Source organism: Halichoerus grypus, chromosome 2 (genome assembly GCF_964656455.1).
Source record: "Halichoerus grypus chromosome 2, mHalGry1.hap1.1, whole genome shotgun sequence".
NCBI classification, from domain to species: Eukaryota; Metazoa; Chordata; class Mammalia; order Carnivora; family Phocidae; genus Halichoerus; species Halichoerus grypus.
The window spans coordinates 100,226,460-100,242,148 of NC_135713.1; the positions used below are offsets into that span (position 1 = coordinate 100,226,460).

Sequence of the window (15,689 nt, forward strand, 5' to 3'; positions counted from 1 at the left end):
TAAAGGAAAAAAAAAAATCCCAAATATTAACTCTTTGGATCCCGAAGTCCTCCTAAAATTTTAGCTACATTATTTTAGGCTGACTATAGACTAGTTTGGGGGCCCCAAACCTGACTACTTGCAACAGTTTATTGCCCTTAAAAACAAAACAATTAAAAATTTAATTTTGGGACATGATTTACAAATTGGAATGGCCTGTATTTCTTTTGTTGTCTCCAAAACAATTATAATAGTGCTTGAGATATAGTTGTTAAATATTGGTAGTGAACCTCCAAAAGTATATGCATGCACATTGTAAGTAGGGGAAAGGGACAAGAGCAAGGACCTTCTTGGACCACTACTGTCATGGAATTAAGGTTGCTCTTTCAGAACATGTCAAATCAGTCCTAAATCTGTTTCTAAATCACTGACCACATAAGCCTCAGTAAAGCAAGTAGCAAGGAGAAAGGGGCAGGGGTGGCATATCACAAGCAACCTGGAATTTTGCAAAGTCACACTACTCTCTTTCACTATAACAAAGTAAACTATTAATTAGTTAACTGACAGGCTTTAGGACAGTATAAGTAACCAGAAGAATCAAAACTGGTGTTCTAAGGTCAGCTAAATGGAGTGGGCAAAGGTGTATGGACAGGAAAGAACAAGGTATGTCTGTAGAGGAAAAGGAGTATACATATTTGACTGGAAAGTTGGGGTTATAGAATAGTGGAAGCTCAACTAGAAATAACAGTTTATAGAGCAAGAGAGTGATTACCAGGTGAAGGAATTTCAGCTTTTTCTTTCGGGCAAGAAGATGCCAAAGATTTTTCATTAAATTTCAAAGAAGTTTGTATTTAATAATTGCAACTGACTTCTAAATTGAGCATTTAAATCGTTGAACTTATTACAAGGGAGCCAAAAGAGTGATTTTGTTGACTGGCAAATAAAAAAAAATTTTTTTTAAGCACCAGGACATTCTGAAATATTCTTTCACTGTCCCTGTAGAAGATATTGATGGAGATGCTATAAAATATTTAGTTTAGAATAAATTTATTCATTATTTGAATACCTACATTAATTCATGGAAGTTTCATTCATGACTGATTTTAATTCAATCCTCCTTCTCGTCCCATTCTGCCAGTCTTCTATTTTTCTGCAAGACTAAATTACTCCAATCTATTGCAAAAGGATACGGTGTTCAGCCATTTTAGCCATGAGATCATCATTGTCGAAAAGCAATAGGCAGATCACAGCAATAATGAAAAAAGCAGCCCCTCTTGTCTGAAAATGAAGAAAATATTACCAAGGATGGCTATTTCAAGAGCTGACTTTTAAGACCATGACTATACAAATGCTAAAGAAAAATGTTTTTCATATAAATATTTAAAGAAAAAATAACATCTCACATTAAAGCCCTTTTACTATACAATATAAATTTGCAGTATTTTTTTTTTTTTAAGATTTTATTTATCACAAGCAGGGGAAGCAGCAGAGGAAAAGAGAGAGGCAGGCTCACCACTGAGCAGGGAGCCCTATGTGGGGCTCGATCCAGGACCCCTGGATCATGACCTGAGCTCAAGGCAGACGCTTAACTAAGACTGAGCCACCCAGGCGCCCCTCTTCCTTTTTTTTTTTAAAGATTTTATTTATTTATTTGAGAGAGAGAGAGACAGCGAGAGAGGGAACACAAGCAGGGGAGAGTGGGAGATGGAGAAGCAGGCTTCCCGCTGAGCAGGGAACCTGACAGGGGGCTCAATCCCAGGACTCTAGGATCACGAACCAAGCCTAACGACTGAGCCACCCAGGCGCCCCCAAAGTCATTTCTCATATCCAGTAAAAGTGTAGAGCATTTAAAAGCTGATGAATTTTTTTATAAGTTTATATTCTCATCCCAGGAAAGGATTTTGACAAAAGAAAATCAGGAAGAACATACTGCCTAGTTTATGCAAATACTTCAGAATTTTGGGTATAAAAGCCATCTAAATAGCATTATTATACATTCTGTATTTATAAATTTACAGGTATACTGCCACATACTTTCATTAAGTAAAAGTTAAAATTAAAGTGAGAGTCCTATTCTATTCATTAACATGATTACCACTACACTTGATAAATTCTCTTAGTGTGGTAGATGGATATCTTGACAAAAGCCAGTATACATAAACCACACGATTTTAAATTTCATAATTTTCATTATATTAGAATATGACAGTATCAACAATATCCAGATATGGAGAATAGAATTTAATCTTTTGTTAAAGAGGGCAACTGAGAATTCTGTAGTGCTTCAGTCATAACCAAGAAAAAAAACATGCTGTGTCCTGAACAGATGCCCAGATTCATTACAGACACTAAGGGCATGATATGTACGATTTATATTCTAACTTCTGAGTATTAGTGCAGCAAAATTTTTATTTATTTTAAATTATATTCTTAAAAGATTTATTTATTTGAGAGAAAGGGGGGAAGGGCAGAGGGAGTCTCCAGCAGACTCCACACTGAACAAGGAGCCGACACGGGGCTCAATCTCATGACCCTGAGATCATGACCTGAGTTGAAACCAAGAGTCAAGGCTTAACTGACTATGCCACCCAAGGGCTCCCCAATTTTTTTTTTTAATGTTTTAAAAACATTTGTATTTCTTTTGTGAGTTGTCTTTCGCTGCCCTTGGCTCATTTTTATTGAGAATCTTATGCATTTTTCTTAACTGACCTTACTAATTTATATTTTGAAAGAAATGTAAAACTTTTACTTGTAATTTTCTGTTGTTGGTTGTTGTCTGCACAACGATTTCTGTTACACAGAAACTTATAATCATTATGAAGTCAAATGTACTGAGTTTTCCCATTGTGATTTTTTCCCACTGCTTTTATGCTCAGAGTGTTCTTTGCTTGTAGTTAATTATCCATCTATATTTTATATTATATATATTGATGTTTTTTATATTATCACACATTTATAGCTCTATTTATATTATTTTACATATTATAGTATATCACATTTATATATATTACTTTATACATATATTTGTATTGCATGTTGCATATTTACATACATTTACATACATTTTACATATTGTTATACTATATTGAGACTATTTTATATTATATATTTATTTTTATCCACAAAACGCTTCAATCTAGTTGATATTTATTTTGGAGTACTCTATGAGTGAGATGAAAGAAACAGTGGCATATGCTTTAATATTAATTATCCCATTTGAAATCTATGGGTTGGGTAGTCTCTCTGCTCTACTTGGCATGTTATTTTGTTCACTTAATTTTATTCATCTGCCTCCATTACTTGGGAGCAACAGCTCCTTTTAGAACAGGGACTACTACATCTTATTTGTCTTTATTTTTCCTTTCCCCTATAACTGGGACAATGCATCATACACAGCAAACAATTTGGTAAAAAGGAAATACTGTAGGTATAAAAATTTGGAATTGCAGATTCTTGACTCATTTTTACCAAAAAAGGATAATACTTAAGTTACTTAAGATAAATAAGGCCTAGTTGGCAAAATGTTGGATATTCATCAGACTTTATAACAAGTTCTTAGGTGTTTTCCAAAAATGACGAATAAAGGTAAAGAATGAGGTGGGCAGGGGCGCCTGGGTGGCTCAGTCGTTAGGCATCTGCCTTCGGCTCAGGTCACGGTCCCAGAGTCCTGGGATCGAGCCCCGCGTCAGGCTCCCTGCTCTGCGGGAGGCCTGCTTCTCCCTCTTCCACTCCCCCTGCTTGTGTTCCTTCTCTCGCTGTGTTTCTCTCTGTCAAATAAATAAATAAAATCTTAAAAAAAAAAAAAAAAAAAGAATGAGGTGGGCAAGAGGCCTGGGTACAGCACGATGGAGATCTTTGTGGTGATCAATCTGTTCTGTGTCTTGATAAGGTCTATGGATTACACCAATGTCAATTTCTTAGTTTTGTTTTTAAGATTTTATTTATTTATTTATTTGACAGAGAGACACAGCAAGAGAGGGAACACACGCAGGGGGAGTGGGAGAGGGAGAAGTAGGCTTCCCACTGAGCAGGGAGCCCAATGTGAGGCTCGATCCCAGGACCCTGGGATCATGACCTGAGCTGAAGGCAGATGCTTAACGACTGAGCCACCCACGTGCCCCAACTTCTTGGTTTTGATAATTTACTTGAGTTGGGTAAGAAATTACCATTGAAATTGAGTGAAGGGCACTCTTGGTGCTATTTTTGCAACCTCCTATGAATATCTGATGATTTCAGAATAAAAAGTAAAAAAAAAAGTTTGTAAGAAAAAGTTAAAATTAACAGAAAAAGCCCCTACATTCTTTTAAATGGTAAAGATTTTATTTAATTGGTTTGGATAATATTTTACATGTATAACTTCCAATTTTCAAGTGTCTAATAACAGAAAATTGTACCTTTGCTGGTCCTCCTCCAGAACTGGTGAATAAAACACTGAGTAGTGAGATGACAACAATATCACTGTGTTCAAATAGCAGCAAAGTCCTATAAAAATACAATATTATCATTCATAAAATATATCTGATCTTCACCAAGAAGCATGAATTCAACTACAGTAAGAGAAAATAAATATTTCCCCTTGATTTCATAAAACACTGAGAAAAATAAATAGGGACAACTGCTTTGGAATAATCTATCTTCTGGCCTTATCTACCCTAGAAAGGCTGAGACTAGGGGCACTTGGCTGGCTCAGTTGGTAGAGCACCCCACTCCTGATCTCGATGGTGAGTTCAAGCCCCATGTTGGGCGTGGAGCTTATTTAATTAAAAGAAAAAAAAGAGGAGGAAAAAAAGAAGCTGAAATGGTACAACTTGTAGGATTATATCAATCAATTTCTTGTGTATGTGTACGAGGAAACACTTAGAAGGTTGCTCCTATCAGCTATGTTTGCAGTATCCCCAACCTAAATGTCACTGGTAAGGGAATAAATAATATAGAATATATCCATTCAATAGACTATTGTACAACAATAGAAATGAATGATATTCTATGAATATATTAAGAAATGCTGAATTGTACACTTTTTATTTTTTAAGAGAATGGTTTTATTTATTTTTAAAGATTTTATTTATTTGACAGAGAGACACAGAGAGCGAGCACAAGCAGGGGAAGCAGCAGGCAGAGGGAGAGGGAGAAGCAGGCTTCCCGTTGAGCAAGGAGCCCATGCAGGACTTGATCCCAGGACCCTGGGATCATGTCCTGAGCCAAAGGCAGACACTTAACCAACTGAGCCACCTAGGTGCCCCTGAATTGTACACTTTAAATCTGGTACAGACTGCATGTTTGAGTCCCCTCTAAATTCATATGTTAAATCCAATCCCCAGTGTGATGGTGTTTGGAAATTGGGGCCTTTGGGGTACATAGGTCATGAGGGTGGAACCCTCCTTCATGAGTGAGATTAGAGTCCTCATAAAAAAAGACTACAAGAGTATTCTCTTTGCACGTTCTGCTCTGTGAGGTTATTGAGGAAAGATAGCTGTCTATGAACCAGGAAGCAGTCCCTCACCAGACAGTCTGCCTCACCTTGATATTAGACTTCCCAGTCTCCAGAACTAAGAAATAAATTTGTGTTGCTTAAAAGCCACCCAGTCTATGGGGCACCTGGGTGGCTCAGTTGGTTAAGCTTCCAATTCTTTTTTTTTTTTTTTTAAGATTTTATTTATTTATTTGACAGAGAGAGCGAGAGAGCACAAGCAGGGGGAGCAGGAGAAGGAAAGGGAGAAGCAGGCTCCCCGCTGAGTAGCGAGCCTGATGCGGGGCTCGATCCCAGGACTCTGGGATCATGACCTGAGCCGAAGGCAGACGCTTAACCATCTGAGCCACCCAGGCGCCCCTAAGCTTCCAATTCTTGATTTTGGCTCAGGTCATGATCTCAGGGTCCTGGAATTGAGCCCCATGTCAGGCTCCACACTCAGTGGGGACTCTGCTTCTCTCTTTCTCTCTCCGTTCCTCCCCCTGCTCATGCAAGCTCTCTTTCTAAAATAAATAAATCTTAAAAAAGAAAAAAAATAGTGCCACCCAATCGATACAGTATTTGTTATAGCAGCCCAAATAGACTAACATAAAAAGAATGAATGTTATGGTATATGAATCATATTTCAAAAAACTGCCATCAAAATGAATGAACTATATATATCTTATATGCATCAATATGGGCAAGTCTCAAACATAACATTAAATGGAAAAAGTATGCTGTAGAACATGCGTGCAATGTAATTCTATCCATACAAAGTAAAAAACTTGCAAAGTTAAACATTAAAAAAACAAACATAAAAGACATAGATACATATGTGAAAATACTATAAAAAAACCCAAGAAAATGAAAAACAAACCTTAAGATGCAGATTATACCCAAGGGTAGGGGGAGATGGGGACACAGTCAGGAGTGGCACACAGGGCTTCAAAGGTATGGGTAAGGTTTTATTTTGGGGGTTGGGTGTTAGATACATGAAGGTTCACTTTATTATTACTTTTTTTTGAAGATTTATTTATTTAACTGAGAGAGAGACAGAAAAGAGAGTGGGGGGGAGGGACAGAGGGAAACTCAAGCAGACACCCCGCTTTTTTTTTTTTTTTAGAGAGGAAGAGGGAGGGGCAGAGGGAGCCCAATGTGGGGCTCAATCCCACGACCCATGAGATCATGACCTATGCCGAAACAGAGTCAGACGCTTAACTGTCTGAGCCACCCAAGTGCCCCCACTTTATTATTATTTAAACATTCTTATTCATATTTACTCTTTTATATGTATGAAATATTAAAAAAAAAACTGGGACGCCTGGGTGGCTCAGTCGGCTAAGTATCGGCATTTGGCTCAGGTCATGATCCCAGGGTCCTGGGATCAAGTCCCGCATTGGGCTCCCCACCCTGCTTCCCCCCTGCCTGCTGCCTCCCCTGCCTATGCTTTCTCTCTCTCTCTCTCTCTGTGACAAATAAATAAAATCTTAAAAACCAAAAAAAACTGAAAAACATTATCACCAGCCAAAACAGGGCTTATAGGATCTAAATATTAAGATTTTTAGCTGCTCTTTTAAAAAATTTTCATTTTTCCTCTTTACTCAAAAATCTGTAAGAGAACACAGCAGTGCTAACTTTAATTCTATTAATAACTGCGAGATACAATTTAAGAAAATAAATATATCAGCAAAGTAATACCAACCTAAAATAAGACAGGCTATGGAACACCGAAGGAGTCTTTCTAATCAAGAAATTGCATGGGGCGTCTGGGTGGCTCAGTTGGTTAGGTGTCCGACTCTTGATTTTGGCTCAGGTCATGGTCTCCGGGTTGTGAGATGGAGCCCAGCATGGAGTTCCAACCTGGGTGGGGAGCCTACTTAAGATTCTCTCTCTCCCTCTGCCCCTCCCTCAAAAAGAAAATCACGCAATTCCTTTTTTCTTTTTTGAGAGAAAGCAAGCACACACTTGTGCAAATGGGGATGGGGGGCAGAGGGAGGACAGAGAGACAATCCCAAGCAGGTTCCACACCCAGCACAGAGCCTGATGAGGGCTCGATCTCATAACCCTGACATCAAGACTTGAGCCGAAATCAAGAGTTAGATACTTAACTGACTGAGCCACCTAGGCACCCCTGCATGATGGCTTTTTTTTTTAAAGATTTCATTTATTTGACACAGAGAGAGAGAGCACAAGTAGGCAGAGCAGCTAGCAGAGGGAGAGGGAGAAGCAGGCTCTCCACTGAGCAGGGAGCCGGATGTGGGGCTTGATCCCAGGACCCTGAGATCATGACCTGAGCCGAAGGCAGCCGCTTAACCGACTGAGCCACCCAGGCGCCCGTTTTTGTTTCTTAAATTTAATTAATTTATTTAAGAGAGAGAGTGCACAAGAGGGGGAAGGAGCAGAGGGAGAGGTACAAGCAGACTCCATGCTGAGCACGGAGCCCAATGCAGTGCTTGATCTCAGGAGCCTGAGATCATGGCCTGAGCTGAAATCAAGAGTTGAAGACTTAACCAACTGAGCCACCCAGGGGCTCCTGATCAGAGTTTTAATAAAAGAATGAGAGGGGCAGTGTTGGCAGAGGAGCTGGTGGTAGTGACAGGTTGTAAGATGGGAAATGTAAGACTAAATAAGGAGTCAAGTATGAATTTAACAATTTTCCGCCTTTCTTCTCTAACACATTGGGACAGTGATTTAATAACATACAGAACAAAATACAATCTCACAGGAAAGAAATTCTTTAAAAAAAGATTTTATTTATTTATTTGAGTGAGAAAGAGAGAGAGAGAAAGAGAGTGTGAGATCACGAGCAGGGGGAAAGGGTAGAGGGAGAAGCAAACTCTCCGCTGAGTCAGGAGCCCGATGTGGGACTTGATCCCAGGACCCTGAGATCATGACCTGAGCCGAAGGAAGATACTTAACCAATTGAGCCACCCAGGTGTCCCAAGATTTTATTTATTTATTTGAGAGAGAGAGAGCATGCGCATAAGCAGGCAGAGTGGCAGGCAGAGGGAGTTGGAGAAGCAGGCTCCCCAGTAAGTAGAGAGCCCAACTTGGGGGTCGATCCCAGGACCCTGGGATCATGACCTGAGACGAAGGCAGACACTTAATTGACTGAGCCACCCAGGTGCCCCCCGAATTTTGCTTTCCTACTGGTTTTTATTTACCATTTCAGACCTTTTAGTTTCTAAAATCAGTTGCTAAAAGGGATCACCAATGGATGATAAAAAAACCACCTATGTTAAAAATTTTCTGAAACTGTTTGGACTCTTAACTAGTAAAATATCACAACAGATCATGAACAATGCATTTACAGTGTTCACCAAAAGACAGTCCACAAATTAAAGAGGTTTTGTCAGCCCCCCCATATAAATAAATACTGAGTTATATCCAATGCTATAGGAGTGAAAGAAGCATTTGTATATAACTTAACATAAATACTTGACATAAAATATAATGGAATAAAACTAATATTCAAAATTAAGAAATATAAGTAAACATTCAAAATATGCATTTTTATTTACCTTAGTGGTCCACAAAGAGTGAGGCCAAAAAACCACAAGAGTGAAATGATACACCCAGCAACTGCATGTTTAAATATTTTGATCCACTATGAATGGAAACAAAAAATTAAAAATTTTAGTCGTATGTTTTGCTAGTATCTTAAAATCTTAAATAAAATATACAGGGAAAGAAAATAATGGTAGCACTTAGATATTTTAAAGGCTAAATAATTACATTTTTAAAAATAATCACATATTTTGAACTTAAATAGAAAATGTGCAGATCCCTTGACTAAATCTAGATTTGTAAGACAGTATTGTTTTCCATTTTCTATATTCTTGTCTGTTGTTAGATCTTGAAATCTTTTTCTATAAAATACAAATTTGTGGGTTTTTTTTCAATAGTTTCTCACTAGTTTGCTAGAACACGTGATGTTTTAGTCTTTAAATTCTTTTCCATCAGATATTCAGAGCTTCAATTACTTGAAAAGAGAGAAAAAAAGCTGTGATGGGGATTAAAATATTAATCCTATTTTTAAAACATGCATGGTCTCTAAAACAGAGGTACATAAATTTGTCATTCTAATAAAAAGTCATGGCACAGTTTTCTAAGTTGTTGCACAAAGCAAACACATAGTAGAGTCTAACGACTGTCCAAAGAGGTAGTAATGTGAGATGACAATACAGAATGCAGGACATTTCTGTATGCATCCTGAACCTCAGGTGCCTAAAGAAAATGATGATGATGATGAGGGTGACAGCTAATACGTATTGTTTGCTGACAATATGCTGGGCACTATTTCAAGAACTTTATATGTATTAATTCATTCATTCCTCACAGCTCCATTACAAAGGTATTATTAACTCCATTTTACAGGTGAGAAAATTGAGGTAGAGAAAAATTAGTAACTTGCTCAAAGTAAGACTTCATAAGGAGGACAAACAGAATCTGAATTTGTCTGACTCCAGAGTCCTCAGTCTTAACCCCTATGCTTTATCTGCCTCCTAATGACATTTGTCCTAGGCTTTTGGGTGTGTCTCCGCGTCACATTTAGAAATCTTTAGAATAGAGTCCTGCATTAAAAAAAAAATTACTTTATACCTTAAAACTTTTCTACTCTCTTCTCCATTTTTAAACATTCTGTTATCTTAATACTTTATAGTTTATTCTTGAAGCCTCGATACTGAAAAGCAAGTCAAGAGCAACTTAACTATGGAAATGTTCTGCTGTGTACTTAAATCATTTAAGTAACTCTGATCAACACTTCTCCTGGCCTAATGACTAGGAAGCTGCTAGGAAAAAAGGACTGTGGAAAAAACTCACCTGGTGTTTGGTAATACTTTTCCCAGAAGAAAATGGCTTTTGAAACAAAACCATAAAAAATGCAGTCCTGTGAATAAGGAAACATTAATATTAATCTATCTTATATACAAAGTGTGATGTTAAGTAAAGATACTTTAAATGAACATACTACAACTCGAAAGGTATGTTACCATCTAAAAAAATTATACTGGAGAACAATATTTATTCTACTAAGGCTTCTACTGGAACATATGGGGAACTCTTATTTTGTAACGCCTTCAGAACCAGTTCACAAGCCACAAAAGAAAGGGGTCTCAATATTTTTTCATACTTTGAAATACAAAAAAAAAAAAAAAAAAAAAAATCCTATCTTCTCCAGAACTTAGTAATAAATCTTGAAATAACAGAAATTAAGAATGTCCTTACCTTTCACATTCCCAAAATGGTTATATAAAAATGAATACAACTGATTACTTAAAATTTCCTAGTCAAGAATCACTTTCCATAATTACTAAAATTAACTCCCTGGAGTCTTTAACAGAGAGTGGTCACTATCAATCTCAAGTCCAAAGAAACTTTATTCAGAGAGAATTTCTTACTATGTGCAGAATAATATAAAATTTATTTTATATGAGGACCCTGTACTGTGAAGGGAGCACATCGTGAACAAAGCCCAGCACAGTTTAACTTAGAAAATAAGGAACATCTGTGCCAAGACAAGTCTCAGGTTACATTGTATGCCTGCTGGAAGGCTGAACTACACCAGTGGTATGGTTTGGGAATTCCTAGGGCCTGGAGACTCTTTTAGGGAGACTGTGGGGTCAAAACTATTCTTATGAAAATACTAAGAAATTATCTGCCCTTTCCACTCTTACTCTTTCAGGGGTGTATACAGTGGAGCTCTTCAGAGGCTAACTGATAGGAGATCCTGCACAGACTTAATGTTGAAACGGACGTGAAAATTCAGCAATCCTCTATTAAGCTGAACATTAAAAGAAATGTGCAAAAACCTCCTTAACACAAACTATAGTACAAGTCTAGTTTTGGCACGCTATTATAGTATAAGGAGGAATAAATAGCACAAAATATTTTATCTAAAAGTTCCTAAAGATAATCAGTTAAAACAGAAGTTTCAAATAAATAACACATTAAGGAAAAAAGAACCACAGACACTCACCCAAGTTTTAATATAAAAATGAACTGAACAATGTGAACTGCTTTTAGGAGATCATATGATTCAAAAAGTCCCACAGCCTTCAAAAATTTAGTGAAACATAGTAACACAATATATTTTGTTAATCTGAAAAATAAGAGCAGAAACAAGTTTCAGTATCATTAAAATCACAAGGAACTCTGTAATATGTTTTTTTCTTATTATACAATAGGGATTATTATAAAAACCACAGATACTCATTACAAAAAATGAAACAAACAAAAAAACCAAACAACTCACCAACCACATAACTACTATTAATATCTTGGTATATAAACTTCTAGATTCTTTTTAATGTACGTTCTATATATATACATATATATATACATTCTATATATATATACACACACACACACATATATATACACATACATATATAGACGCAGTCTGTTAAAAAAACAAAAAAAAAGAGGCCAAACTAAAAATAAATATGTTCGGGGCGCCTGGGTGGCTCAGCCATTAAGCGTCTGCCTTCGGCTCATGTCATGATCCCAGGGTCCTGGAATCGAGCCCCGCATCGGGCTCCCTGCTCGGCGGGGAGTCTGCTTCTCCCTCTCCCACGCCCACCCCCCCCCCCCCCCCGCGGCTTGTGTTCCTGCTCTCGCTAACTCTGTCAAATAAATAAATAAAATCTTTAAAAAAAAAAAAAGTATGTTCTTGGTTAACTGAGTTGTCCAGATTATTTTGTAATCTGCTTTTTAAACCTAACAGTTACTTCAAACAAAGAGAATAAAAACAGACACCAAACTCTACCTGCGATGAAACTAGAAGAGCATAATGTAAGAAGGAACAGAGGAATGGTAAATGCCTTAGGTTTGCCCCTCCTCTGCTTTGCTATGTGACGGCAGTTTAGAGTCATGGTTGAAAAGTCAAGCAACCTGCCCTACAGAGTCCTGTGAAGGCTCAGGAATCTGAAGCACCTCAGAAAAGGCTGGGGAGCTGAAAAGAGGAGCAGCATCAACAACTCTCTCCTTAATCATGACAGGACACATGAGGCTTAGTCTCTGGAGAGGTCTAGACATAAGGCAAAGCAGAGAGGAGGGGTGAGGTGCTAGAATAAAATCATGGAAATTAAGAGTAAGTTTCCTTCTTAACCCCACCCCACCTCCTTTTCTTTTACCTCCAATATCCTAACAGCCAGGCTGCAATCTCTCAGCAGAACCCTTATAGGGATCCACTAGGAACAAGTCCTACACAGGTGTTCTAATTAGCTTTTTAGGGCTCATTCAAACATGAATGGCAAACATGGATAATCAGTCCTTTAAGATAAGCTTATGAGAGACCAAACAAAAACAACAAATCTAAAAGATAAAGGGATCATAGGCAACAGCAGCAAAAAACAACAAAGAACTATAAATAACATTCTCTGAGACATAAGAATACTGCATGCATGAAAAAATTAGGCTACCATAAAAAGAAAGAAAAAAGGAGCTCCTGAAAAATAAACTGAAATTAGGAAAGAAATTACTTCAGTTTTCTAGCCTAGGTGTCTTCTTTGACCATATACTCTCTAGCAGTAAAAAAAAAAATTTTGCACATGAAACCGACTATTTATCTGTATGTTGTAAAAGTGTATTACTGTACTGATGTTATATTATATACATTATAAAACATACACAGGGACGCCTGGGTGGCTCAGTCGTTAAGCGTCTGCCTTCGGCTCAGGTCATGATCCCAGGGTCCTGGGATCAAGTCCCACATCGGGCTCCTTGCTCAGTGAGGAGCCTGCTTCTCCCTCTCCCTCTGCTGCTCCCCCTGCTTGTGCTCTCTCTCTGACAAATAAATAAAAATCTTAAAAAAAAAAAAATAAATAAAACATACACAAATTAGAAATTAGAAAGAATGAGATAAAAAGTTATGGAATTCTTAGTATTTTTTTCCTCTCACACTAATAGGACATCTTGTGCAAGCCACTCAGTAGATGACTTTTTAAGTTTATATCAAATAGGTGTTACTACATTAAAAAGGAGGTGCAAGGAAAAAAGACAAAAACCAAAACCAAAGACGATGTGTGAGGGATGCCCATGGCCAGCATACTGACAGGGTAAGAAGTCTCTATCAATGGGAGAAAAAATACAAAAAGCAAAACCAGAAGTTTAAAAGAAACCCAAGTCATTCAAATAGAATTAAAACAATCTGACATACAATGGGGATATCAACGTATAATATAAAAACTGATGAGTATGAATAATCCAGTGCAATGGTGCTGAATTAACAAGAGCTAAACTATATTAAACAAACAGTAATCTGATTAAGAGGCATGAAAAAATATATTTTAGGAAGATTTTGATGCAATTATTAAAGTAAATTTCAGTCCTTGAAAGAATGAATCTCAGCATCTTCACCATCCAAGATGGCTCATTTTGTTTTAGTCCAGATAATATCACACTAAATTAAAAAAAGATTTGACCAGGGACGCCTGGGTGGCTCAGTCGTTAAGCGTCTGCCTTCGGCTCAGGTCATGATCCCAGGGTCCTGGGATCGAGCCCCGCATCGGGCTCCCTGCTCCGCGAGAAACCTCCTTCTCCCTCTCCCACTCCCCTTGCTTGGGTTCCCTCTCTCGCTGTGTCTCTCTCTGTCAAATAAATAAAATCTTAAAAAAAAAAAAAAAAGATTTGACCAAAGTGTTTTTTCTTATCATGAACACAATCTCGGGGGCCTTTTATAGTGCAATCTGGGGGGCCTTTTATAGTGCAGTCTGGGGATTCCCCTCCCCCCGGGGGATTTTAACTATGTGATAATTAATCACCCAAAAGCTAATAAAAATGTTACTGTGGAATAATGTAAGTCACATCCTAAAGAACCCTAAAGAAGTTCCTATTTAACCCACTTGTTGAACAATATAAACTTCATTAAAATTTCTGTTTCAAAGATCAAACATATTTTCTGGGATGACAAAAACGTTCTATAGCTTGGGGCACCTGGGTGGCTCAGTCGGTTAAGTGTCTGACTCTTGATTTTGGCTGGGGTCATGATCTTAGGGTCATGGGATCAAGCCCCGTGTTGGGCATCGGGTTCCGTGCTCAGCAGGCAATCTGCTCAAGATTCTCTCCCTCCCTATCTGGCCCTGCGCATGCTCGGTCTCTCTCTAAATACATAAATCTTAAAAAAAAAAAAAAAGTTCAATAGCTTGATTATGCTGAAAATTACATAGGTATAGAAAGAATGAAATCAAGTAGAGAGCAACACTCAAAACCGCATGGGCTTTACTCCTTAAGCTCTTAATCAGGTGTAATAATAAAGCAGCAGGATACAAGCAAGGACACAAAGAATAATAATGTCAAGATAAGGAGGGAAAAAATAAAGACCAGGAAAAACAGAAGTACATTAAAAATCACAGCAGTCTGGGAATTCTCAATGTCAGCAAAGAGCCTTGTATATCCTCCATGGGGCTAGTTAGGCATTCTTCAAATATTCTTTGCACACTTACTATGTGCCAGATGCTATACACAGCCAGTAAGACCTAGGGGTGGCTTCAAGCATAGCTTCCCTCTTCCTGATCAAAAGGGAAGGTGCAGTTGGAAATACTTTCTGCCTTCAAGGGAGGACCTTTATCTAAAAAATGTTATCAAAATGTTAACATTATCTAAAAGTGTTATCCATCTTATAAACAAGCCTGAATATGAAAGCCAATACACTTAGGATGGCAGAGAGCAAAGACAAGGAATCTGGGTCCTAGATGGTATCACTGAGGTGCTGAGCAAATACCTACAACGTCTGGTTTCTTTCATGTGAGAAGAATATCTCCTCATTTGTTTAAAGTTCTCTTCATTGGGTTACCTACAACTGAATATATTTCTAGGTGCTATCTGTGACACTTAATGTGTAATAGAGACCCTGCCCATAAGGAGTCTGAGGCCTAAGGAAGACAGGCAAGCAAACAAATATTTATGTGACCCAATAAGTAATGGAGTTTTAAAAGAATAGTGGAAGCAACTAACTGTAACTTGGTAAGCAGGGGTCTGTCGTTAGAGTTCGAGACGTCTAAGTGTGTATTAAAGACTAAGTAGGAATTTGGGGCGCCTGGGCGGCTCAGTCGGTTAAGCATCTGACACTTGATCTCAGCTCAGGTCTCGACCTCAGGGTCATGAGTTCAAGTCACACACTGGGCTCCATGCTGGGTGTGGAGCGTACTTAAAAAAATAAAAATAAAGACTAAGCAGGAATCACAAAGTAAGAAACCCGAAAGGGTATTTCAAAGCAGAGAGCAGCATATGCAAAATACTAGTACTAGGAACAAGC

At 37.9% G+C, this 15,689-nt stretch overlaps 1 protein-coding gene across 1 annotated transcript in view; it reads right to left on the reverse strand.

Moving 5' to 3' along the window:
- SLC30A5 (solute carrier family 30 member 5) overlaps positions 1-15,689 on the reverse strand; it is a 35,359-nt gene that overhangs the window by 15,616 nt on the left and 4,054 nt on the right. The window contains exons 2-6 of the mRNA XM_036102386.2: positions 11,412-11,534; positions 10,256-10,322; positions 8,953-9,038; positions 4,374-4,461; positions 1,170-1,257 (exon numbers count right to left, since the gene is read on the reverse strand). Coding sequence (XP_035958279.1) covers positions 1,170-1,257; positions 4,374-4,461; positions 8,953-9,038; positions 10,256-10,322; positions 11,412-11,534 — 452 coding nt within the window. The remainder of the gene's footprint in view (positions 1-1,169; positions 1,258-4,373; positions 4,462-8,952; positions 9,039-10,255; positions 10,323-11,411; positions 11,535-15,689) is intronic.